This window comes from Dysidea avara, chromosome 10, assembly GCF_963678975.1.
Source record: "Dysidea avara chromosome 10, odDysAvar1.4, whole genome shotgun sequence".
Lineage (NCBI taxonomy): Eukaryota > Metazoa > Porifera > Demospongiae > Dictyoceratida > Dysideidae > Dysidea > Dysidea avara.
Window position 1 is genome coordinate 4,858,884 of NC_089281.1, and position 26,020 is coordinate 4,884,903.

Sequence of the window (26,020 nt, forward strand, 5' to 3'; positions counted from 1 at the left end):
TGTTCCTTGAATTGATTAACTTGCAAACTCAGCTATATAGAATACACACACACACATCAATTTCACTGCTTGCCTGAGGATCTCTGTCTTCACCCCAGCCCTCCACAGGAGATATCTACCCAAGATGCTTAATAACCTGCTTGGAAACATTATTATCAGTAGACAGGTATTTAAAGTGGATGGACCCCAAATGAAAATGGGGTACATTTGAACCACCCAGATATACTAAGCACAAACCACTAGCCCATTTGCCAGTTATATGTTAATTATACAACTTCCTTTAACAGAATGCTACAATCATTACATAATTTATTGCAATGTGTCACAGACAAAAGCAGGGACATGATCATGAGTCGTTGACAATGCTACCAAACAGTAAAAGTGGTGTGTTGCTAGACCCATCACAAGGAGGATAATAATAGTATGAGCATGTGCCTAATATACATACCTGCACACATACCTGTATATGTATGCACCAAACCTGATGATAACCCAATTGTATAAACATCATACATTTTGATTAAACCATCTCCAACCCAATGGATGCACCTTTCATTCATGAATTAATGTATTTTATTGTTGACTATACATTGCACTGCTCTGTATACATAGTTTTAACTTTGATAGTTTGGTGCACCTTGCAATTGCCAACTTTAAACAAGTTCAGGATTTCAGAAGGCAGTATTCGGAAACCTGAGAACCCTTCCTGATGTTTGTGTGTGCGTGCACATGCATGTGTGTGTACATAAGGTAAGGTATCAAACTTTACAGAATTCGAAAGTGTTAAAGTTGCATCCCTCCTGCATGATAATTATTGTTGGTACCAACAGTCCCTGTTCATAGCATCTATCACTCAATTAAGAACTCATAAGTCATTAGAGACTATATCTCTCCAACATTTTCTTGGCCTATGTGCAGGTCTTCATAAGAGGTTCTACAAGTCACACTTTGAAAGTCTTAACTAAACATCATTATCACATCTACTATTTGTGGATGACTTGATGTGTGTGTGTATTGATGCATGTGTACATGCATGCATGTGCAATGTATTTAGTGTGATGTGTTGTATGTGTATGGTGTGCATATGTTGTGCTGTATGTACATGTGTATGTGTAACATCTGTACATGTGTGTGTCTGTGTGTATTTTTGTTTGCTCTGTGTGTATATGTGTAGAGTGTGTGTGTGCGTGCATACGTGTGCACGTGTATGTGTGTGACTAGCTATTGTAGCGTAGTGTTAAAATAATTGACAAACGTGATTTGTCAAGAACTATGCATGGTAGTGGTTCATAATAGAGATCGCCTATAATAATAATAATATATGTTTTTGCCAAATCCTAACAGAGTCTGAACACTTACCTAAACACCACCTTGAAAAGCTTCCCCAACCACAAAAGAAGTCTTATAGAAGTTAATTTGAAAGAAGTGTAGGTCCAGTAGAAAATATACAGTCAAAAGGAATTGATAATTAAAATCTATTTTGTTCATATCATGAACCATGGTAAAGGTTCACAATAGAGATCGCCTATGTTTTTATCCAAAATCCTAATAAAGATCTCACTAAATCACCATCTTAGACAGCTTCCCCAACCACAAAAGAAGCCTTAGAAGTTAATTTAGAAGAAGTCTAAGTCCACTAGTAAACATGAAGTCAAAAGGACCTGAAATCATATTTTGTCCTTATTTTTTCCTAGGCTTTGGCAAACTACGAGTACTTTTGGGGATAGCTTTTCTTCCTATGTTTTTCTTCATGTCCATAACCTATTTTATATGCATATTGCAATGATAACACCTATTCTCAAGCAACTTTAATTTGCTTCTAGTAGGTTCACTCTCTGTAAGGAAAACCAATGTGTTGTTGATATCTATTCAAGTTAACATGTTCATTTGGAAATAAGTTCATACCAGAGCAGCAATGTTGCTGCTACTGCTGTATACTTCACTTACACAGAGCTGTACATGTGTGCATATGCACCAGAAGCCATATCCAAATGCACATTGTTGACCACAACATGCTATACAGTGCTTAATGTTGGATATGTCAAAAGTACAAAGTACACTCAGGAAACAATACACTGGTGTTAGCTGAACACTTAACAGCTACGTACATGATGACTGACTTTATATGCATGTTTAGTGCTGTGTAATAATATCAAGCACCACCAGCACTTCTTTGTTATCATGTTAGCTATCCATAAGTGGATTTATAAAAAGTAAACAAACTAGTGTAAATGTAATCTTTAAAACTTGGAAATAGATCGCTGAGAAAACAAGCCAGCATGCAGTGTTGGGGGCATGTAATGCATTATGTAATATTATTACCTTTTGTGGTAACTAAGTAATATAATAAAATATGCTATAAGTAATATAACAAGTTACTTTGCTTACAAATGTAACGTAGTGATGAAATTACTGTAATGACTCAAATATTATTACTACAAGTTACAAATTTACTAATCTTGTTACTAATCCACTGAGTAATGTCTATCCACAACAAAGTAATGAAGCAATATCGAAGCCCACCTCAAATTAATGACTGACCAGTTACTTGAAAGCAAGATTTACAGATTGTCCAACAACAGAATCATATCACATGATAAGATGGTAGCTGCGCATGTGACAGCTTAAGGATGGGCTCACAAAGTAATGTAATATGTAAATATTACTATGGTTACTTTATTTTATGAGTAATATGTAACTGTAACTAAATAGTTTTAGTTGCAAGTAACAGTAATGAGTAATGAGTTACTTTTACAGAGTAATTACCCCCCAACACTTCCAGCATGTTGAAGACACACAGATCTCTATTGGACTTATAGAGGAGGAAGACGTCTTATTGATCAAGACAATATACAATCAAGACACACGATAGTGTGTCATGCGGCCAAGCACAGCCAGTGCAGGCGTACGACAGAAAAGTGTGTAATTTATTTATATATTTTATCAAACTGGGTAGGCAGCACTGCTGATACACCCAGGGAAAAAAGATTGTTATAATTTACAATTATATATAGATTAGTTAATTAGATGTTAGATTGAAATATAGTTAATGAATCGGATGTTACTGTGCTTGGTGGTGATGTGTTCCAATCCTTAATTGTTCTGGGGAAGAAACTCTAGCCCGTATGCAGGAATTTCAGGTTTTAAACTGAAGCAGTAGGTGATCCCAGATACAGGGGTACGAACATCAATGAAACATTTCTCAGAACAAATACCCCAAAAACCATTCATGCATGGCAATGTCCAAGCGAGCCCCTTCTTGACTATTTGTAGCTAGCAAGTTTGATCACATAGGAGGTGCCGCTGATATAAGGGTAGTTTCAGTAATGGTAGCTAAGCTACAAGCTTTAATTTAAGAAAGTGTCACAGTTCCATTCCATGGCTTGGCCCATGATCATGATTCCGGTCCGTTCCGTAGAATATAGACCCCACTCAGCTGACGGTTTACATCTGGCATGCAATTTTGTATATGCGTGCATGTGTGCGTGCGTGTGTGTATGGCTAGACTGTGACGACACCGACACATCTGCCATTGAATAACTGCGCAGTATTTTTATTTATTTATTATTATTTACCCGGACTTTTATTTATTTATTTAGGCTTTATGGTGTAAAAAAAAAACAAAGGTCTGTTGGTAGCAACCAACAGCCATAAAATACGTACAATTAATACTAACTACTTAAGTAATTACATAGTTAAGATTATAAGTGATTAAAATTGATAGTTGGAGGTTTAGTTTGGTGACTTCTGGAGCATGGACACAAGTAATGTAGAGTGCAGTTGTTGTTTTCATCAAAGTTAGTCAGGAAATGGTCTCACAGATATGATTTCAGTTTAGATTTCAGCAAACAAACTGACATGTTTAGGTCTAGAATTGGTATGGCATTCCACAGGGATGGTAAACGATGAAAATAAGAATGTCGCGATATGTTGTTAAGATGTTGAGGTAACAAGAGTTTGTTGCTGGAGCCTGATCTAGTATTGGTAGAGTTGAAAGTGATGTAGTTATTGATGTTGAACTGATTAGTTGGTGATTTAATAGCAAATAGTATGTCTTGAAGTTCAAATATGTACATTAAAGGAAGGAGCCTCAGATTTATCAAACGGTCTTTGTAACAACTAATGTAATCATTTAAGATGTATTTAGTGGCATGACGTATTCTTTCAAGGTTTAAAATGTCTTTCATTAAGTGAGGATGCCAAACTTAAGTAACTGTGATCTTACCAATGATACATACAGTCTAACCAATGTAGAAGATGAATGAGTGGGGGCAAAAGTACGGCGAATTAGTCCAAGCATTTTGTATGCACGAGCAGTGATGTCTTTGTAATGTTTATCCCAACTTAGGTCTGCAGATAATGTTAATCCAAGATCTTTATGAGAATCGACATGAGGTATAATTGAATTGGACATAGAATAAGTGGTGTCGAGTTTACGTTTGAATGATAAATGAATAAATTTCTTTAAACTAAAATCCAGATCAACGTCCCTTGACCAAGTTAAAAGAGCAGTGATATCATCTTTAAGAGCCTTATGATCAGAGAGTGTACTAACATGGATAAAGCACTTGGCATCGTCAGCAAATTTGGCTTTCATGAATATATGAAGACATGTCATTGATGTAAACTAAAAACAGCAAGGGACCAAGAATACTGCCCTGTGGAACACCAGAAACTACTGGAAGTAAATCAGAATAGCAATTGTAATGATGTAACTATGTAGTGATGTAATAGATATATAAGAACTCTTATAAATACTATTAGTATTGTATGATGATCAACACCTCCTTTGTAAATAGCCACACATGCACATGTAAAAGTAGGACACATGCTTTTGTGAGTCAGTTGAGTTGTGAGTTATTGGTATCAGCAACAATTGTTACACAATTGTTGATAGAAACCCTTTGATAGCGATTAGTCAATTGAACCAAGACCATAGAGTACCAGTTATGCCCATTGACCACAGCTTGATCAGTAAGATACTATGTGACACTAAATCAAAAGCCTTGCTGATGTCAAGGTAAATAACATCTGTTTGTAAGGAACTGTTGATGATTTGATCAGTGAAAATTAGCATATGCATCTGTTGTAGTGTAGCAACAATTTTTGGTGAAACCAGACTGGGATGGACTGATAGACTTGCTAATATGAGAGATAATCTTGCTAAAGATTACTCTTTCAAGAACTTTTGATACAATAGATAATAACGAAATAGGACGATAGTTCTTAACACAATTAGAATCGGCCCGCCTTAAATATGGGCACGATTGTGGATTTCCAACAGGTTGGTAGTCAGTGGAGTGGTGGAGTGATTGGCTTGATGGACTGCCCTTGCCTACCACCCCCAGCACAAAGAAAGGCACGTGCTGCATGGACAACTGAACAAGACAAGAGAAAAGTAGAGTACCGCAGCCAGCATGTTACTCTGACAAGCGGGACTCACTGGCAGTCCACTTCATGTTGCACTAGATCCATTGGTGGCGGAGCCCTAGTGTAAGCGCCAATGGATGAACGTGCACCTCGAATGCATTGCATTGAATAACTGAACGGAGCAGAGAAAAACCAACACAACACCGAAGCCAACCCAGGACTACGGAGTATTCATCACCCCAGTTAGCCGATAGGGGGGAAGCCAGACGCTTGTAGAAAACTGTGGCCTCGTGAGCCAACCCCCCTGTTGCCGACATGACAAATGGTGTAAAAGAAGTATGCTGAACCTCACGAATTCTCTGGCCGTACATGCTCGTATGCATGACCTCGCACATGACGCTCTGCGTTTTCAAGAACTTGGCGGAAAAACACCTGTTGCCAGTGTACTGGGGGTTTTCAAGTCCGTTGTCCTATTATAATTGCGCATGCGCTAAAAACCTACTAACCGAAGGGCCATTCACTGGTGATAAAGGAGTCACAACAACACAGTGAGTAATAGTTTTACCACATTTACAATCATCCATCATAATAGGGCACACACAGTTACCTGATCTCACTTGAATCTGCCATTTCTTTCGCACTGCTAAGCGCATGCGCCAAAATACATAGGACAACGGACTTGAAAACCCCGGCTCCCCGCTAAACTCTATTGCATGCCACGGCACACACAGACACTTGGGTTGGCCTGGCCGTGCACCAAGCACCAGCACTTACTATGTATATAGACACACTCTAGATGGGTTGGCCTGGCCGTGCACCAAGCAAGAGTTTAATGATTGTTTGAAAATAATTATTTACAAAACACCACCATAGCTAACTATGAAACACCATAGATACTGGAAACACTACCCAACTCATTAATAACCGCCATGTGATCAGTGATTTGTAGACCTGTGTGATGCTACAGCAGGGTCTGCAACAATAAAGTATCGGTTTTGCCTAAATTTTGGAGACAGCCGACCCCAAATCTGCCTCCAAGGGAAAAAACCTCCACTGAACAAAAACCACATGGGTAAAAAAAAACAGCTGGAGGAAAAAACCATACATGATGCATGCAACTGTAGCACCACATGTGCATCACTCTCGAACACAAACTGCAATAACAATAACCACAAGCAAGATTAAGCACATGGATGAATACATATATAATAGTCCAGAATCTAGTCCAACTGAGTAGGCTCATCATCTAGCTAATGTCTGTAAAGGAAAAAATAATTAAAAAATTAACTGAAGTCGACACCACACATCACATCCATTACACACTAACATCCCCTCAATAAAAATGAAGCAACAGTAGCTTGGTAAACGGCCTAGAATTTCCCTAGCAACCAATCATTCATTTAAATACCCCCAATTATCCCGCCATGCATGCGCAATAACGTACCGCGGAGAGCGTATTTTCTGTCTAATATTGCATAACCGACAGAAAATACCACTCCCCGCTAAACTCTATTGCATGCCACGGCACACACAGACACTTGGGTTGGCCTGGCCGTGCACCAAGCACCAGCACTTACTATGTATATAGACACACTCTAGAGGTACAAAGAGCGGGACTCAGTATATATATAAGGCTCAGGTGCCTAATCTTTGTGTAACTTCTAAGAGAGAAGCAACTAAGTCTTTAATATAGCCATCCTTGGCGCTATCTGAGGACCAACGACCATGCCTCTTGAATAATCTGTCTGGTATTCTAGCTTGAGCTGCAGCAGTAGCACCTCCTGATCTAAGGCTGAAAAATCTGACTTAGAGAACCCAAGACATTCCAACCTGTCCAACAACAGCTCTCGTATACGAGTGTGTGACAATTGGCCAGATGGACGCAGTTGCTCACCCCCTTTTTCCAGCGGACGGAACAATATTCCAGAGGAGTTTGACAAACCACCATGTCCATATATCGCTTAAGCATTGCAACTGGGCAAGTAACTTTAGCACTGCAAGCCACATACACCCGGACATAGACATACTCTATATACCAACGGATTGCTGGAAGGTGACGGCAACCCTGCCATTTGATGAATCCAGGCAATAGCATATGTAGCTTCCTTCACAGCTGCTCGGGACTGCTTAGAATCTCCCAAGTGTGGAAGATACAATGCCAGGTGAACTGGCTTTACTGCAAATATGTTGATATTGCTAAGGGACTGGGCCCATTTCCTCCAGCGGTTGAAAGCATACATGTACTTCTTAGTTGTAGAAGGAACCTTACTGTTGAGAACTGTAGTAAACAAGCTCTTGGCCAAGCACTTAAGATGGGGATCTTCCATGCACAATAACTCTTGCCATACTATCTGGCCTTGTACCACTGCAAAATACACATGATTTTAGTGCAATAAATATTCAAAAAGCCCATCACAATAACAGGCAGACAACTGTTTAGCATGGAAGCATCTCAACACACTGACCTACAGTGGCTGACACAATACACACCAATAGAAGCATCTCAGCACACTGACTGACAGTGGCTGGTTCAACACACAACATAGACCAATGCTTAACACAGAAGCATCTCAGCACACTGACTGACAGTGGCTGGCTCAACACACAACATAGACCAATGCTTGCCACAGAAGCATCTCAGCACACTGACCAACAGTGGCTGGCACAACACAAACCAATGCTTAACACAGAAGCATCTCAGCACACTGACCGACAGTGACTGGCTCAACACACAACATAGACCAATTCTTGCCATAGAAGCATCTCAGCACACTGACCGACAGTGGCTGGCACAACACAAACCAATGCTTAACACAGAAGCATCTCAGCACACTGACCGACAATGACTGGTTCAACACACAACATAGACCAATGCTTACCACAGAAGCATCTCAGCACACTGACCGACAGTGGCTGGCTCAACACAAACCAATACTTAACACAGAAGCATCTCAGCACACTGACCAACAGTGGCTGGAATAACACAAACCAATGCTTAACACAAAAGCATCTCAGCACATTGACCGACAATGGCTGGCACACAGCCCTTACCTATAAACATGTGTAGATATACCAACTGTTGGTGTAGCAGAAGGGTGCTCATTACACTAATTCTATGTATACTACCTGCCTGGGATTGGCTTATTGAACAGAGCACATTCTAATCATATACAACTTGCGTAAGGAATTTTGTTTAATTTATTTATTTATTATTATTATTATTTTTTTTTTTAATTTTAATATTTTTTATTAGCTATTCAATGAATATGACGCATGGTTTTAAGAGAACAACAGAGGGCCACCAACAGGCATGTTAAAATCAAATAACAAGCCAAGAACACAAGTGGATGACCTTGAACCAGAAAAGAACCCTGAGGTACACCTACCGGGCAAAAACAAATGGTCAAACAGGGGCAGGTCACACCAATCCCTGATGAAAGAAGCAAGATGATTACCATTAGGACAAATTAGAGGCCAAAATGGGGCAGATGACCAATGAGGTAGTACAATGATACCCCTGCACTTACAGTTCTGAGCATGCCTTAGCAAATGTAGACTGGGAGACACCACCAATTCATTTCACCAGTCCAATCACATGTGAAACAATCTACTGCCTCAGATCTTGGGTTACAGAAACGGCTATTAAACCTAGGTAGTTGAGTATTATAAAAGCTTGCAAAGCGATCAACTGTACACAGGCCCCATCTACTGTTCAACCAGCAAAACACACTTGGGTGCAATTGCCAATCATCAAAGTCTTGTATGTGACTGATAAAATCAGCTATCTGGTTCTCAGTACGAGGTATCCACTCAGGTTCAACACACAACAGACACACTATATTGTACACACAAGGAACATAACCTAGGGTTTCCTGTTGAAGGGCCGGGTTTTTACTACCCACCAGAAGAATCCGGGAAACATTTTGGTTATCAGTAAGCCACTTAACTTTACAATTTTGAAGTATTGATATCAATGATTGAAGAACCAGCCTGACACCTTTGAGCTCATGCCATGTAGAGCTCTGTTGGGCCTCTACAGCATCCCAATGGCCGTGCACCACATACTGGCCATGTTCAACAATATACCCACCAAATCCTGTATTGCTAGCATCAGAATACACAATTCTTACAGCACCTGGCTGGCACCATAAAGGCTGAGGGTCATACTCCTGAAGATTTGCTTCCCAAAATTGTAACTCACAGAGAGCCTCTGGACTCAGTGACAACATGTCACTCCAGGTATAACACTCATTAATCACTGCATACAAACTACGAGTCATGAGTCGACTAACTGGTCCCACTGCAAGGGACAAAGAAATTATCTTCCCAATGATCCTAGTGATATGACGAGCAGGAAGCTCTACTGTCTTAATTGCAGAAGACACTAAACTTCTAAAAGCATGCACCTTATCTGTGGGGACAATAATCTGGCCTGTTTCTAGATTGATATCAAACCCTAACCAAGACACCTGGTAGGAAGGAACCCACTGGGACTTCGTAGGGTGAGCCACAAAGCCAGCATTAGCCAGGGACTCCTGAACAAATCTACTGGCAGCTTCGGCCCTTTCAGCTTCTACAGAGCAAATACCGTCATCTAAATACACCACTATCTTATAACCATGTCCCCTCCAATACTTAACTAATGGCCTAAGAAGCTTAGCAAACAAGTAGCACGCTGAAGATAAGCCAAATGGAAGGACTTTAAATACAAAATAAGTCTGGACTTTATTCACAGGCCACATAAAGCCTAAATACTTCCAACAGGTTTTGTGGATGTTAACATGGTGATAACCAGACTTCAGGTCAACGTAAATGCCTTATCACCCTTTTCAAATAACATCAGAGCTGTCCTAAGGTCTTCATATTTAATACCTCTGCTTTCACAGGAACTGGTTGAGGTGTCTGAGATTAATCACCAGACATTTCTTACTGGGTCCATCAACAACTGACAAAGGACTACATATAAAAGGTTGAAAGTCAACCTTAGCAATACAGTTATTGACTAGCAATTCCTGGATCGCCAGGGAAACAAAGTCACAATTAGCCAAATGGTTGCAACCAAAATATGGTGTAGGTGAAGAAAACAAAGGAAACATATAGCCATACTGAATTGCATCCACCACCCTATGAGGGGCATTCAAAACATCTATCCAAACCTTATATGTTTCCTGAGGCCTCCTTGCATGGACCTGTATACTATGAAGTTCATCAACATCTAACTCCCAAATAGGACCATTGAGTCCAGCATCAGGGCCTTTCCCTTCAAAATCAGGGTTGCCAACTGGCAGTAAGTCATACAAATCACAGTCACTGTGTATTTCACATTCAAAAGGATACTGTTTAGATGCTGCAGCTGCTCCTCCTGGTGCCTTGGGACAATTTCTCCTGATGACCAAACTCCCCGCAATAGAAACAGGCGCCTGAAACTGGGCGCGCTTGACGACCAGGAAGAACAACAGGTGTGGCCTGTACCGGAACCACTTCCGGTATCCTACTGATTCAAAGGGGCCTCACGCCCAGAACCGGTAGACTGCTGCGCGGAACGACCGCGCTTCTTCTTAGTTATTGCTGCTTTCCTTTCCGCAGCCTTTCAGTCTATCTTCTTCTCGTCGTCACTATCATCAGCCAACTCGTGTGCGTCATACTCAGCGACAAGAGACCAACCGAACTCTGAGCGGTCCGCCAACCTGATAGCCTTTTGGCGGAGTTTCAACAAACGCATACCTTCCTCTATTGCAAGTTGTACTTGCCGGAGCTCGGACGACACAGGGGGAGAACTCGTAACCTCCTCAAGCCTCACATGAGCTACACGAAGGTGTTCCTGAAGTGACTCGTTGAAGCGGAACTGCCTTTCATTGCCTTTCTTTCTGAAAGTCACTTCTGCTGAAAGACGAGCTTTCTTGGCTGCTGTCTCTGCAGTTTCTTCCCGTTCCTTCCGAAACTCAACCCTTAAGGCCTCAATAGACTGCTGAGTCGTTGCCTGGGATGTGGTCACCATGTGGGCGATACGGTCCAGTTTAGCATTCGTCTCCAAGTAGCGGTAGCTAACGAGCTGCTGGAGCTTCCTCCACTTCCACTGCTTCCACCACCAGCCATTGAAGTGACTGAAGGGTTTATAACCGTGACAGTTACTCCAGAAATAGCAGACATTTCGAAAGAGGAAAAAATGAAGCAACAGTAGCTTGGTAAACGGCCTAGAATTGCCCTAGCAACCAATCATTCATTTAAATACCCCCAATTATCCCGCCATGCATGCGCAATAACGTACCGCGGAGAGCGTATTTTCTGTCTAATATTGCATAACCGACAGAAAATACCATACTTCCATCACAGAAGGCGCATGCGCATTGCCCCTCCTATTTACTTCCCTTATATACACACGGCACTTTAATTAATTTTTATATATAGATAATGTCTTAATTAGGTATATAGATTAAAACAATCACCATTGTCATGTGACTGACATTTGTGCCGGTCTTTTAGCTGTCGTCACAGAATGCTGCTGATTGCTGTGCTTCTTGTAAATGCTTTTTGCGTAAATGGTATGTTAAACAATATGCGGATGCATTGTATTGCAGGAATGTAGCTAACAAATCTAATTAACTTGAAGCCAAAGTCCACTCCATTAGCTATGGTTTAGCTAGCAATGTGTTGAATGCACAAAATGCACGAATTGTGACAAAATACGGGCTTTAAGCTATAAAGCTATAGAAATAGAAACCCCAACTAGCTAAATCCAGTAAGTTTAATAAAATTATATACGTACTCACAACGAAAATTTGCCAACTTTTGACAGTTTGCACACATTTAAACAATAGATTGTAGTTGTAATGAAAGTTAGTTTCGAGCTGGGTTAGAGCACCGAACATATTAACTTGTGCAATAAGAAGTAATTATAAATAGAAGACACATTGAAAACTACATAAGGAAAGCTACTTGTAGACTTTTCGTGCATTTCAGTGAGTGTACAGATTTGCTTAACATATTGTGGTTGCAGCAACATCTAGCTAATATGTTTCAGCTGCACATCAATCAGCCAATAATTGTGTTTATGAAAACGTAAACCATCAGAAAGAGATGTTCAAGTTAGTCAGTTAGTACTGCATTACCTCCTGTTAGAAGGGTAAACTTGCATTTGTATAGCACCGATTTTAGTGTGTGGGTGTGTGCACTAGTAAGTGCGTATGTACGATTAATTGTGATACATAAACATTTTCATGAAGCATCTACAGAATATCAGGCATATGCCTTACAGCTAGCTGAAAGCCAGCTGTAAGGGACATGCTTGTTGTATAAGATCTGTTTAATCGCTAGTTAAATTTTATGGCACTCTGAGATTGGTCAATTTTGCCCCTTGAAAATAACAGAGAGTGATTATGTATTCCACTAGTAAATATGCCTACCATATTATCGTATATGCCGGAAACTTTGGTGGGAGGAAACTTGCTGCTATAGGATTCTGGTGAGAAAAAGGTTTGGTGAATTTGTTTGTAGAGCTAATACAGATTTGTATCGGACAAATCATTTGGCAGATTTTAGTTTGGCGAAACACTGATTGATTTTTATTTATATATTTAACTTCCGAGCAATCAACTACAGCCGTTCTTCACTGCTCACTCGCCAAACTTTCTTCCCACCAAACTTTCCAGCTATATACAGTATTGAAGCCATAAATTGTTGTTAGGCCCTATGAGAATAAGGGATAATTTTTCTTAATGTATGTAGGTGCATCTTTGAATGTTACTATTGTTTCTGATCCTCTAACTGATGAACCATGGTGTGAAAATGGGATAGTGGTATTGTCTTGTGTGGCTTCTGATGCCACTAAACCAGTGTATGAGTGGCTTACACCTAAATCCAAATATACTGGGAAAACTTTAAATGTTCAAGCAACCACTACGTCACTGGACTATTATTGCAATGTAACAGATACAGCTACTGAGAGAAAAGGGCAGGCTAAGATCACAGTTGTCAGCAATGGTGAGATACAATGTAAGCACCATTTTTAAAAGAAGACATGTTGAATTGCCAGCAAAATTTGTTTTTGCGTATCTGTACAATGGACACTTTGAGCTATCTATGTAGTAATTAGGCACTTGCCAATTATACCAGCTTAATTTTGAGCACAATGTACATGAAGCATTTACCACAGATATGAGATATTGTAAAATTTTGTAAATAGTAAATGAATGCCACAGTAAGGATAGATCTGCTTCAATAGAACAGTCAGTCAACTCTACAATGTATAAAACAATCAGTAGTATGTATGCCTTTTTATAACACTGTCAAACAAGATGATGGCAATCAACAGGTGCATGTCTGACACTCCACGATTATTGCTTATCTGTCTAAATTATTACATTTTTAACCAATTCATTGTTCCCCAGTGAGCCAATCACTGACAAAAACAAGTGATATCCACCCCAAAAACACCTTCACTGTAAAAAAGGTGCATCTAAGAAACTGCAAGTACCTGTAACTCGATGTAAAAACAGCTCAGTTGTAGAGAAAGACCTCATGAAAGTAAGAATAGCTGAGAACTTAGAGAGCTGATATCTGGAGCGGCCAAGAATCAATCTTAATATAACTAACTATAATTACCAAAGTTTTAATCCATGCAAGAATGCGTTGGCTGTAAAACAGGTGCACCCATGAAAGTAAAAGTAACTGGCAACTGAAACAGCTGATTGTAGAGAACGACTGAGACATTAATTAGAGTGTATTGTGATGTAATACTTAGGTCATGTGTGTACTGTTATAGTACGTGTAGTGTGTCATTGTTATCCTATCAATCACACTAGTACAAGTCATTTCTCGCTAATCTACGAACCTCCCGTCCATCGTTATGACATTATTTTAGTGTTGTGACCAGGATCGGCCGCTGATTTCTATGTTATTCTACTTCAGTCTCAGAAGTCGTTGTACCGTGGCATTCCTTTAATGGTACCCCAAGAGGCAAGCCGCATCTCTCATTAGAACATTTGTTTGTTGTTGTTTAGCAGACCGATGGAGGACCAGACTCGTCTACAAGCATCCCGGAGTGGATACAAGGGACACGTGACATGATTGTACAACAAGATCAGCGAACTAGTTACTGGAGAATTGAGTATACAACCACTTCCTTGAACAATACCATTGAGCAACTCACCAAGAAGATGGAGAAGATATCCAAAATTTATGAGAGTTTATCAGAATTATTAGATGAAATAGAGTCAGCAGTGCTAGAAGCAGAAGAGTTGCAAGATGATATCACAGATAAGATCGCCAGAGCTTGAAGGTTTATTGAGTTGAATAGTTCAGACAGACATTCACCGCCAGTTGATCAGCAACCTTCACTGACATCACAGTCCTCAATGGTATCACAAGAGAACAATGACCACTTGGAGAGTCAGCCACAAGCCAGTCAATCACAAGTGAGTGAATCTGTAACAAGTGGAAATCAAGTACTATTAGAAGCTAGCCAGGCACAATAAAGTACAGCTCAAATTAACACCAGCCTACCACAGCTAGATACTAGTGACATCAGTGGCAGATCACATGATCAACTCATCAGTTCCATCTGCAAACACACCTTTCAGACCTCCAAGCACTGTAAATTTTGGGAATTCCAGCTGTTTACGCACTGACTAGTTTTACTATCCAGCAGACTCCAGTAATTTCATTGGTACCTGATGCCAGAAGCCTATATAGCACCTCATCAGTGAGTCATTTGGGACCATTGCCAACATCATTGGGATACCAACAGCTTACCACTAGCCAACAGCTTACCACTAGCCAACAGCTTACCACTAGCCAACATTCACATGACCAACAGTTACAGTTGCCCAAACATTACAGTTTGCCAATAGCCATCAGTCACACCTCCCAACAGTTTGCCACTAGCTGTCTACCTAAGCTCTCCCTACCAACCTTTTCAGGTGACCCCTTAACATGGCAGACATTTTGGGACTTGTTCTATGCAGCAATCCATGCTGACCCCAGCCTCAGCAGAATACAGAAATTTAACTACCTTAAGGCTCAATTACAGGGAGATGCCGCTAGAGCAATCAATGGCCTCCCCTTGTCAGAATTGAATTACACACATTCAATAGCATTGCTTCAGAACCGCTTTGGCCAACTAGATAAATTCATCAATGCACACATGAAGGCTCTTATGAACATGGCTTCCCCTACAAACAGTTTGCCTAATTTATGCATGTTTTATGACTCTATCGAAAGCTACATTTGTGGACTTTCATCACTTGGGAAAGCTGAACTTTCTTATGGAGACTTGCTGGTTCCAATCATCATGAGTAAACTCACTGCTGAGGTAAGATGCAACCTAGCAAGAGAACATTCAAATACCCCATGGATTCTTTCAGACCTAATGGCAGCTCTTCAGAAAGAGATCCGAGTCCTTGAAGCTAGACTACATGACCCATACAATACAGTTCCCAGCACTTCGACTACAGCCACTTTTCAAGTTGAAGTTAGAGACAGTAGAAGTCGCTCTGCACCTAAGAAGAAAGCACTGGTATGTGTATTCTGCAGAGGGCAACATTCCTCACATTTATGTGAAATTGCAACTGACCATCAGAAATGCATTGACATCATCAAGAGAGATACCCTCTGCTTTAACTGCTTGGCACATCACAAGGTGTCACATTGCCAATCGAGATCTCACTGTAATAAATGCAAGAAGAAGCATCACACCACCTTTTTCAACACTGAATCACCATCTAGAGAACTATCACATGGCAAGGTGTCTGACAGTAAACCACCAACTTCTCCAGCAGATGTTGCAGGGCTTCTCACACCAACTTCACCTTATGCCACTCCACAGCCAGTTACCACCTGCCTACTTAAAACTGCAGTAGTTCCTATCATTGCCGGACACACTAAGACCAGTTCTCTTTGACGAGGGTGCTCAACATTCATTCATATCTACAGAGATGGTTAGAGAATTGGGAATATCACCATCATCTACAACAGACATTTCCTTGGCATCATTTGACAATGCAGCCAGAACACACCAGAGGCTTGGCATTGTCACAGTAGAGATAGACTCTAACTGTAGAACTGATCCCCATGCAAGTGCTTATCGCACCAACAATTGCTGCACCAATCCAGAACATTTTTCCCGTTTCTGTCAGCACTATGCCACATCTGAAAGGACTTAAGCTGGCTCATCCAGTCACATCAAACAAGAGCTTTACCATCTCACTGTTGATTGGAACTGAGTACTACTGGCACTTTGTACAGGACAACATTGTTAGAGGAGATGGCTCAATAGCCCAGGAGTCAAAACTTGGCTGTCTTCTATCAGGACCATTGCTGTGTTCTCTATCACAGTCAGCAGCTTCTATCCTATAGCAGATGACATCTACAGTAGTACCAGAAGAGCCCAGCCTTGAGAAGTTCTGGTCTATGGAATCCATTGGGACAACAGCTAATACAACATTTACAGATTTAAGCTTTCTTCATGTCTATCAGCAGTCCTCCATCACACGAACACCTGAGGGTGTCTACATGGCAAAATTTCCATGGAAGGAGGACAAGCCTTACTTACCTTCCAACTTTAACATCTGTAAGAAAGGACTATCGCCTTAGTTAGCAAACTTAAGCAAACACCAGAACTCTTAACCATCTACGATAGCATCATAAAGGACTAAAAGCAGAGAGGCTTCATTAAAACAGTTAGTAATCACAACACCACTGAGAACACACACTATTTACCTCACCATCCAGTCAAGAAGGATTCTGTTACAACACCCATACGAATTGTATATGATGTAGCTGCCATGGAAATGGGAACTCAAATAGTCTCAATGGTTGTCTGACTGCGGCACCTCCATTTCTAAACAACTTGTGTGCTATACTGTTACGCTTTCGCAGCCATGCCTTTGCTCTTTCAACAGACATAGAAAAGGCTTTTCTTCATGTCCAATTGCACCCAGATGACAGGGATTTTACTAGACTTATTTGGCTGTCAAGTACAGATGTTTCAACTGAACATTTTCTCACATACCACTTTGCTGTTGTTCCCTTTGGGTTGTCCAGTTCAACCTTTATGCTCACAGCAGTACTTGATTTACACCTCAGTAAAGCTACCTCACCAGTTGCAGTTGACATGAAGGAAAACATTTACGTTGACAACATCCTGTCTGACTGCAATACAGAAGAAGATTTACTATCATACTACAAGCTATATCTTGAACTTATGAGTCAAGCCAATTTCAACCTCCGGTCATGGTCATCTAATAGTCATCATCTTCAGACAGTCACAACAAGAGACAAAACAAGTAACCCTAAACCAACTTTGGGACTCCTAGGTCTTCGGTGGAATACCATAACAGACACATTATCACTTGCTCCAAAGCAACTTCCACCCAATAACACTACCTTCATTACAAAGAGAGATGTCCTACAGACCTCCTCACAGATATACGATCCACTAGGATGGGTAACACCTGTGACTGTCAGAGCTAAAATTTTGCTTCAAGAGATATGGCAAACCAAGCTGACATGGGACAAACCTCTTCCCAAAGAGATCACAAACACTTGGTTCACCATTTTCCCTGATCTAATGAAACTGTCACAATTCACCATTCCAAGAAGTTACTTCTTAACAGTGAACACATCAGCTTGCCACCTGTATGCCTTTGCAGATGCCAGCACTAAGGTTTATGGTGCTGTTGCTTATGTTTGTTGAAACCAAAAGACTTCACTGGTTATGTCTAAGAGTCATGTAGCTCTGATCAAGACAATCACTCTCCCAAACCAGAACTGATGGCAGCTGTCATGGCTATTAGGCTAATGTAATCTGTCATATCATCACTTCATTTTCAGTCTGACAATCAATTTGACCATATTCACATGTGAACTGACAGCCAGACTGTTCTCCACTGGATATACAAGCAACACAACTCTAAGTCTTTCATCTCACACCGTGTAGCAGAGATTGTTGGAGTATTCCCAGCCAACACATGGTCCTTTACACCATCTAATGATAATCCTGCTGATCTACTGACCAGAGGAATCTCCACTCAACAGCTTCTTTCATCACAGCTATGGCTACAGGGACCCCAATGATTACAATCGAGTCTAGACTGGCCACAATGGACACCAACCAATGCCTGCTACAACTAGCGGATGAAGATGACCGTGAAAGCATGCTGCAAGCTACACAGACCAGTGAAAATGTAACAGGTATTCATAGTGTCATAGACATTACTTGCTATAGTACTATTGATAAGTTAGTAGTTGTCACTCCATACATATGTAGGTTTGCTCACAACGCTTATAAACAGCAACCATGAGTAACTGGACCACTCTGTGCAACTGAGTGGAACATTGCCATAAAACAATGGGTATCCAGCAGTCAGGCTTCCAGCTATCCAGCTGAATCCAATTATTTACTGAAGAAACAGAATCAGAATTCATGTTCCAACCTTGTCAGACAACTCAGATTATACTTGGATGAGAATCAATTTATAAGATGCAGTGGTAGAATCCACAATGCCCTAGTCAGTGATGCTACTAAGTTTCCCTTACTACTGCCCCCAAAACACCACATAACAAATCTGATTATTCAAGACACCCATAAGAAACTTCACCATGGGGGAGTAGCTATTACTGTAACAGCTTTATGACAAGTATTCTGGATCCCCTCCATCGGGCAGAGGGTAAGAAGTGTCCTAAGAAAATGTGTCACCTGTGCCAAAACAATGGGGAAACTTTATAAGACTCCTGATCCACCACCACTACCCACAACATGTGTTGGAGAACCCAGATCATTTGCTGTGACAGGGGTGGACTTCACTGGGATGCTTTATGTCAAGGACTCCAATGGTGAGCACAACGCATGCATCTGGCTCTTCACCTGCACGAGCACCGGGGTAATCCATTTGGAGATTGTTACAGATCTATCTGCAGAAACATTTCTGTTAGCTTTTGGATGATTTGCCAGCTGCAGGTCACTTCCTTCTATCATGCTCTCAGACAACGCTTCCACCTATCTTGCTGCCGTAGAGGAATTGAAGATATTGTTTGAATCTGATGATATCAAGGAAGCATTGGGACGTCAAGATGTTGATTGGCAATTCATACCGAAATGTGCTCCATGGTATGGGGGATTTTGGGAGTGCTTGACAGGATTGACCAAGCAAGCCATCAGAAAGACTCTTGATAGAACGTTCATCTCTCTTGATCAATTGTAGACAGTTGTGGTAGAAATTGAGAGTATGCGTAATGATAGACTGCTCACATATGTAAACTCTGATCTACAAGATCCGCAACCATTAACACTCTCTCACTTGCTTTAAGGCAGGAGGATACAACATGCTCCCCGTCTTCTCAATGATCCAGAAGAACTGGTTGACCCCAGTGTTGTGTATGGTATAGATCTGAGGAAGAGAGTGGACAAACTCAAACAGCTAATTGAACACTTTTCGTCACGATGGAAAAGAGAATACTTGACTTTGTTAAAAGAATATTACAAGATATCTAGATGAAATAGTAAACAACTCACTAGAACAGGAGATGTGGTGATTGTGCATGAGGACAATAAGCCAAGACTTCAGTGGAGATTAGCCATAGTTGAAGATCCTATCAAGGGGAATGATGGTCAAGTACAGGCTGCACATATCAGGATAAGTAGACACAAGATAACTTGACCGGTAGCCAAGTTATACCCATTAGAGGTGCACAGTGTACAATCAGATAGCAACTCTACTGCAGAAGAAGTTGACTTATCAGCTAGTAACAAATTCCAGCAGAAGAAAACTACTAAGGAAACAACTCACGTACGTGAAGTGAAAGCTGCTGGTGCACCCATGAAAGTAAAAGTAATTGGCAACCGAAACAGCTGATATCTAAAGTGGCCAAGAATGAATGTTGATATACAACTAATTGGAATTAACGAAGTTTAACAATGAATCCTTATCATTCAGCTGTGTTCTACATTCACTCTTGCTGCATCCTAAAAGGAGGCCAAATTACCAGCCAACTAGAGTTAAAAGAAATTATTTTAGGATGCAGCAAGAGTGTAGAATACAGCTGAATGATAAAGGTTCAATGTTACCTTTTGTTAATTACAATTAGTTGTATATCAACATTCATTCTTGGCCACTTCAGATATCAGTGTCGTAATGACGAATGGGAGGTTTGTAGATTAGCGAGAAACAATTCGTACTAGCGTGATTGATAGGATAACAATGACACACTACACGCACTATAACAGTACACATGTGACTTAAGTATTACATCACAATACACTCTAATTAATGTCTCAGTCATTCTCTACATTCTCCGGGGTGGAGCCAAGTACACCACTCCATTCCTTCATTTTCTGGAGTGCCCTTAAGGCAGTTTTACAGCCATGCATGGATTTAAACTTTGGTTATAGTTAGTTGTATAAGATTGATTCTTGGTAGCTCCAGATATCAGCTCTTTACGTTACCAGTTATTTTACTTTCATGAGGTCTTTCTCTACAATATTGAGCTTTTTTACATTGGGCATGCCTTTTTTCAGTGAAGATGTGTATTAACTTACTTATTGTCCCAATACCCTAGTTAGTAGGCTTAATGTAGTACAAAATGGCAAAACAAAAGAAAATTAGGTTGCACAATCGCAATTTTCTGGCATTGTGTGTAAAGCATAATTACGTATGAATAACATTCTTAAGGCTATTACAGTGGCAGATACAGGAGGGTTGCATTGGTTTCAGCTGACTTCTGAAATTAAGGCACACGCCCCAAAATAAATTTACGGAGGGGGCATATACGGGTGAAACTATCTAGTTTGTCGGGTATGTTCAACAGCCAATTTTGGCAGGTATTGATAAACCAACTTTTTGCCAATAGTAGCATGGTATTTGTGACCCAGCCTGTGAAAACCAATCTTATCGCCTATTTAAAAGTATCAAGAAATGCCAGTTTTAAGTATTTAATGTGTTGTAGCTCACCAATGGTTGAAGCTATGTATACCAAATTTTCACACATTTTACACCAATTCCTTACCTTCCAGAGCATCCACTGTGCAAGTAGCCAACAACTAAGTTCCCACCATTTTAGACCATGGTTGACTGATAGTTTTTAAACCATGTTTGACTGTATCAGGCAAGTTCCAAAAGGGGAGGGAGGTGGGGGCTCAGAAGGAGGACAAGAGGCTGTTCAAAAAAAGTGAAAAGAAAGGCATAGGGATGAATTAGGCCTAGTTATGGACCATTCAGGTCTCAAAACTGACTAAAATGAAAAAAATTCACAGAAGCAGTATTTAATCAACACCACGGAGCTGCACAGCCACATACAGCCATCCCCAGGCTGATCAGAGCTCCTTTAAGGCCCCACACCTCACATACAGATTGCCACTGGGCTTGGGAAAAGCAGCCAGCAAAACCAGACCACTCAAGTCTAGCTGATTTTGATTGTGAAATTAGATAGTCTATTCATGGAGCTTTGTGTTCTGAGTGAAAAATCCAATCTGCTGACATGGGCAATAAGACCAGTTGTCCCAGATTGGGTCACATTTATTTTTGCTGAGATGAGATCTTACCAAATTTTTTTTTAAAACCTATTACTGATGATGTTTACTACTTTTGCCAAAGTTTATCTGAATCAGAGGGAAAACAGCTGCTTTAAGCGATCAATTTCAATCTGTGTTCACCAGAGACAGTGCATTAAATATTCCCAACTTGAATGATAATAATCATATTGCCTCCATGCCTACCATCAAGACTCACGGTAATGAGTTGCACAGCTAAGAAAGTACAAGTGCACGCCCATGTAAAAGATGCGCGGCCACTACTGTGAGTTATTTACGTATAGGGTCGGTTTTGCATTATTAGTCCTGGATTATGCAACATCTCTCAATAGATTTGTATTGTGTTACATGATTTAAAAAATCTTTAGGAGTTGTCATCATCATCATAGTCTTGCAACCTCACTAAAATAACAAATAGGCATATTTACACATATTTCACTTTATTTCTCTACCTTATGTTACACCTACTATCACGTTATACCAGTCAACATAGCCGTGTTTGTACAGTCCATCTAGGACTGACATTATCTAATTATGGTGTGTACCTATGCGTATTTTCTTCAATTAAACCTCTAATCCATACAATAACTTTTAAAGACACGACGTGGACACAAACTCTAATGTCTGATAGACAAGTTATGAAAGTGTGTAGAACCGTAAGTTCCCTAGGGATGGCATTTTAAGTAGAAATCTTTTTGATTCCATTTAGTGCCATGCCCCATGCGAGCATTTATAACGGGATTTATAATTGCCAGGTGTCTTATAAACAAGGTGTGAAAAGCACCAGATGCCTTATAAACAAGGTGTGAAGAACAAAGTCACTAGGTAAGGTGTTTTAAGCATAATCTTCAATTTCTCTATTTAATTTTTAATTGGTTAATCACAAAGATAAGGTGAATACAAAAGGCAACAACCTATAAGGGTTACTACCTACAAAATTTCTCGCCTTATGGTAAACATACAACAATATATGCTATTACAACATGTAACACAACTTTAATCAACATCAACATCAAGACATTACTAAAAATAGTTTAACACCAGTGATGATTTCTTGAATGTCTGCATGATGACACAAGATTAAGTGAGACCTGTAAAAGAACAAGCAGGCACTGAACTTAACCTTAAATTAAACACACGTGTAACTAATTAACCTGGAACATCGGTCGCAACACCAAAGACACTTGCTTGGATATCTGATGACACAATCTAGCAGGCACTGAATTAAAAAGAGAATTACAAAAAATTAATATGCCAGGCTGGTAGATCCCCATGGCTTAACTATGGAGTGACATGTGTAATAAGTGAGCACTAACAAACACAATTTTCTTTTCTGCAAGAACTTTAATTTCTTTTCTGCAAGAACTTTTTAACACCTAGTAAGGGCACTACCAGCTCACCTACAGTACAAGAGCATTTCAAGAGATGTGATATTAACTTGTTTACATCAAGTATAACCAATATGTGGTGTATGTGTGTGAACATGCATGTTAGTGTTTGCACATTTTGTACGTGTCTTGTGATTGTAAGCATGTGTTTGTATGTAGTGAAATAAAAATAATAGTATGGTGTTTGTAATCTCTTTTATAACCCTCAGTAAAGTATCTTGCTCTATGAGTGGCAAACCAAGTTGATAAGTTGCTCTCAGGACACTACAACTACTATGGCAGTGGCCATAGCAGGTTTTATTCATTGATAAGTACAGAATGATTGATGTACTCTAATAGAACAGTCATCAAAAATATAGCTGAATATTTACATCTCTGTCTGAAAACACTCCCAGATCTCAGATGCAATCTCAGAGTTGCTATTTTAAGATGGTGGCATTCCCCAAGATCACCTTGAAAAGCATGCTTTGCAAATAAGTGCTTTACACACATCTTTAGTAACCCTGACTGTAGCCATTACTTGGCCTTACCAGTAAATTGCAGTAATTTCCACTGGCCTTTGTCCTAATAAAAATTAACAGCTACTATAGGAATGTATGTTATATGCTCACCACTTATCAGCAGATTTGTGTTTGGTCACAACACCTCTACAAGGCAGAATTTATCATACACCCCCATGGCTTGAACATTGGGTCTGTAAATTATATAACTGACAAAAATTAGTGACCCCCCCCCCCCCCCCCCAAAAAAAAACACCTTTGCTGTAAAAAAAGGTGCGTCAAAGAAACTACAAGTACAGTATCTGTAACCCATGTAAAAAAACACTCCATGAAATTAACTGGTAACTGAAAGAGCTGATATCTGGAGCAGCCAAGAATCAATATTACTGCAATTGACTATGATTACCAAAGATTTACCAAGTCTGTGTAAAAGAATACTTTGGCTGTAAAACAGGCAAATAAAAGTAACTTGGCAGCCAAAACAACCGATATCTGAAGTGGTCAAGAATAAAACAAAAGTTAAATTGATACAACTAACTACAGTTATTAACTTGCAACATTGAATCCTAATCATTCAACTGTGTTCTATACATTCACCCTTGCTACATCCTAAATTAATTCTTTGTAACTCTAATTGGCTGGTAATTTGGCCGCCTTTTTTTCTTTACATTGACTATTGAAAAAGGCGGCCAAATTACCAGTCAATTAGAGTTACAAAGAATTAATTTAGGATGTAACAAGGGTGAATGTATAGAACACAATTGAATGATTAAGATTCAATGTTAATAATTGTAGTTAGTTGTATCAACTTAACTTTTATTCTTGGCTGATCAGCTGTTTTGGTTGCCGGTTACTTTTATTTGCCTGTTTTACAGCCAAGGTATTCTTGCATGGACTTGGTAAATCTTTGGAATCATAGTCAGTTGTGGTGACCTTGATTCTTGGCTGCTCCAGATATCAGCTCTTTCAGTTACCAGTTAATTTCATGTAGTCTTTTTCTACAGCTGAGCTGTTTTTACATGGGGTTACAGATATTTGTAGTTTTTTGGATGCACCTTATTTTAAAGCAAAAGTGTTTTGGGGGGGAATCTCATTTACTACTAGAGGAATACAAACCTTATTAAGCAATATTGATCCTAACAAAGCACAATGTCCTGAAAAAATTGCTTCCTTTAAGAACTGTGCTGTTGAAATTGCTCCCATTTTGTAAATTATCTTTGAGCAGTCACTGAACTCAGGAATCCTTCCTTCTGATTGGCTTGCTGCAAATATCTGTCCCGTGTTCAAGAAGTTCATTATGGAGTGAAATATTATATGTTCCATTATTTTACAACATGGTGCTGTTAAAGGGATAGGGCGATAGTTAGATAGATCATTACCATTTCCCTTACCATCTCCAAAGTAATGACATCTTAATTGATAACCAGCATGAATTTAGATCAGGGTTTTCTTGTGAATCACAGCTAATCTCACTGGTAGAGGACATATCCCATGCTATGGATGACGGATTTCAGACTGATGTAATATTATTGAACCTTTAGCAAGGCTTTTGATACTGTCTACGTCTTCTCATTAAACTTCAACATCATAAAATTGAAAATCTTGTTATGACTTGGATTAAATCATGGCTCACTCAACATACACAATCTGTTGTTGTTGATGGTACTTCTTCTCCATCAGTGTATGTCTTATCAGGTGTGCCTCAAGGTACTGTTCTAGGTCCTTTAATGATTATATTAATGATATTGCTAATGAAGTGCCATCTTCCATCCGCCTATTCACTGATGACTGCATTTTATAAAATCCAAGAATGATTCTGTCATCCTTCAACACAACCTTCACTTGCTATCCCAATGGGCCACAGTTTGGCAAATGAAGTTCAATGTAAATAAGTTTGTACTTATCAGGTGCTCCAGGTCACCTAACCCAGCTCAACATAATTACCATTTAGATAACAACATTCTAGATGTTAGGGAAGAACATTCCTATTTGGGTTTCCTACTAAATAAAACTTTATCCTGGTCAAACCACATTACAAAAATAGCAACCAAAGCATCTCAAGTATTTAACTTTCTAAGACATAACTTGAGTAACTATTCTTCTTTTGTTAAGGCTTCTGTCTACTTCACCATAGTTCATCCCATCATGGAGTACACAGCATCAGTTTGGGATCCATATCAACAAATTGACATCCAAACCATAGAAAAAGTCCAACGTAGAGCTGCCCGGTGGGTCATGTC

The 26,020-nt window shown here is 39.9% G+C and overlaps 1 protein-coding gene and 1 long non-coding RNA gene across 3 annotated transcripts in view; one reads left to right on the plus strand and one right to left on the minus strand.

Moving 5' to 3' along the window:
- Positions 1-6,167: 6,167 nt before the first annotated feature.
- Positions 6,168-10,849, minus strand: LOC136236463 (uncharacterized). Its single transcript, XR_010692139.1, has 2 exons — positions 10,708-10,849; positions 6,168-6,620 (listed from the first exon to the last, which is right to left on the minus strand). It is a non-coding gene; the product is annotated as an uncharacterized lncRNA (long non-coding RNA).
- Positions 10,850-11,806: 957 nt separating this feature from the next.
- LOC136268750 (uncharacterized) overlaps positions 11,807-26,020 on the plus strand; it is a 51,289-nt gene continuing 37,075 nt past the window's right edge. For both annotated transcript variants that reach the window (XM_066064214.1, XM_066064213.1), the window contains exons 1-2: positions 11,807-11,912; positions 13,096-13,350. In XM_066064214.1, the coding sequence (XP_065920286.1) occupies positions 11,867-11,912; positions 13,096-13,350 (301 nt within the window). In that variant the 5' untranslated portion in view covers positions 11,807-11,866. The remainder of the gene's footprint in view (positions 11,913-13,095; positions 13,351-26,020) is intronic.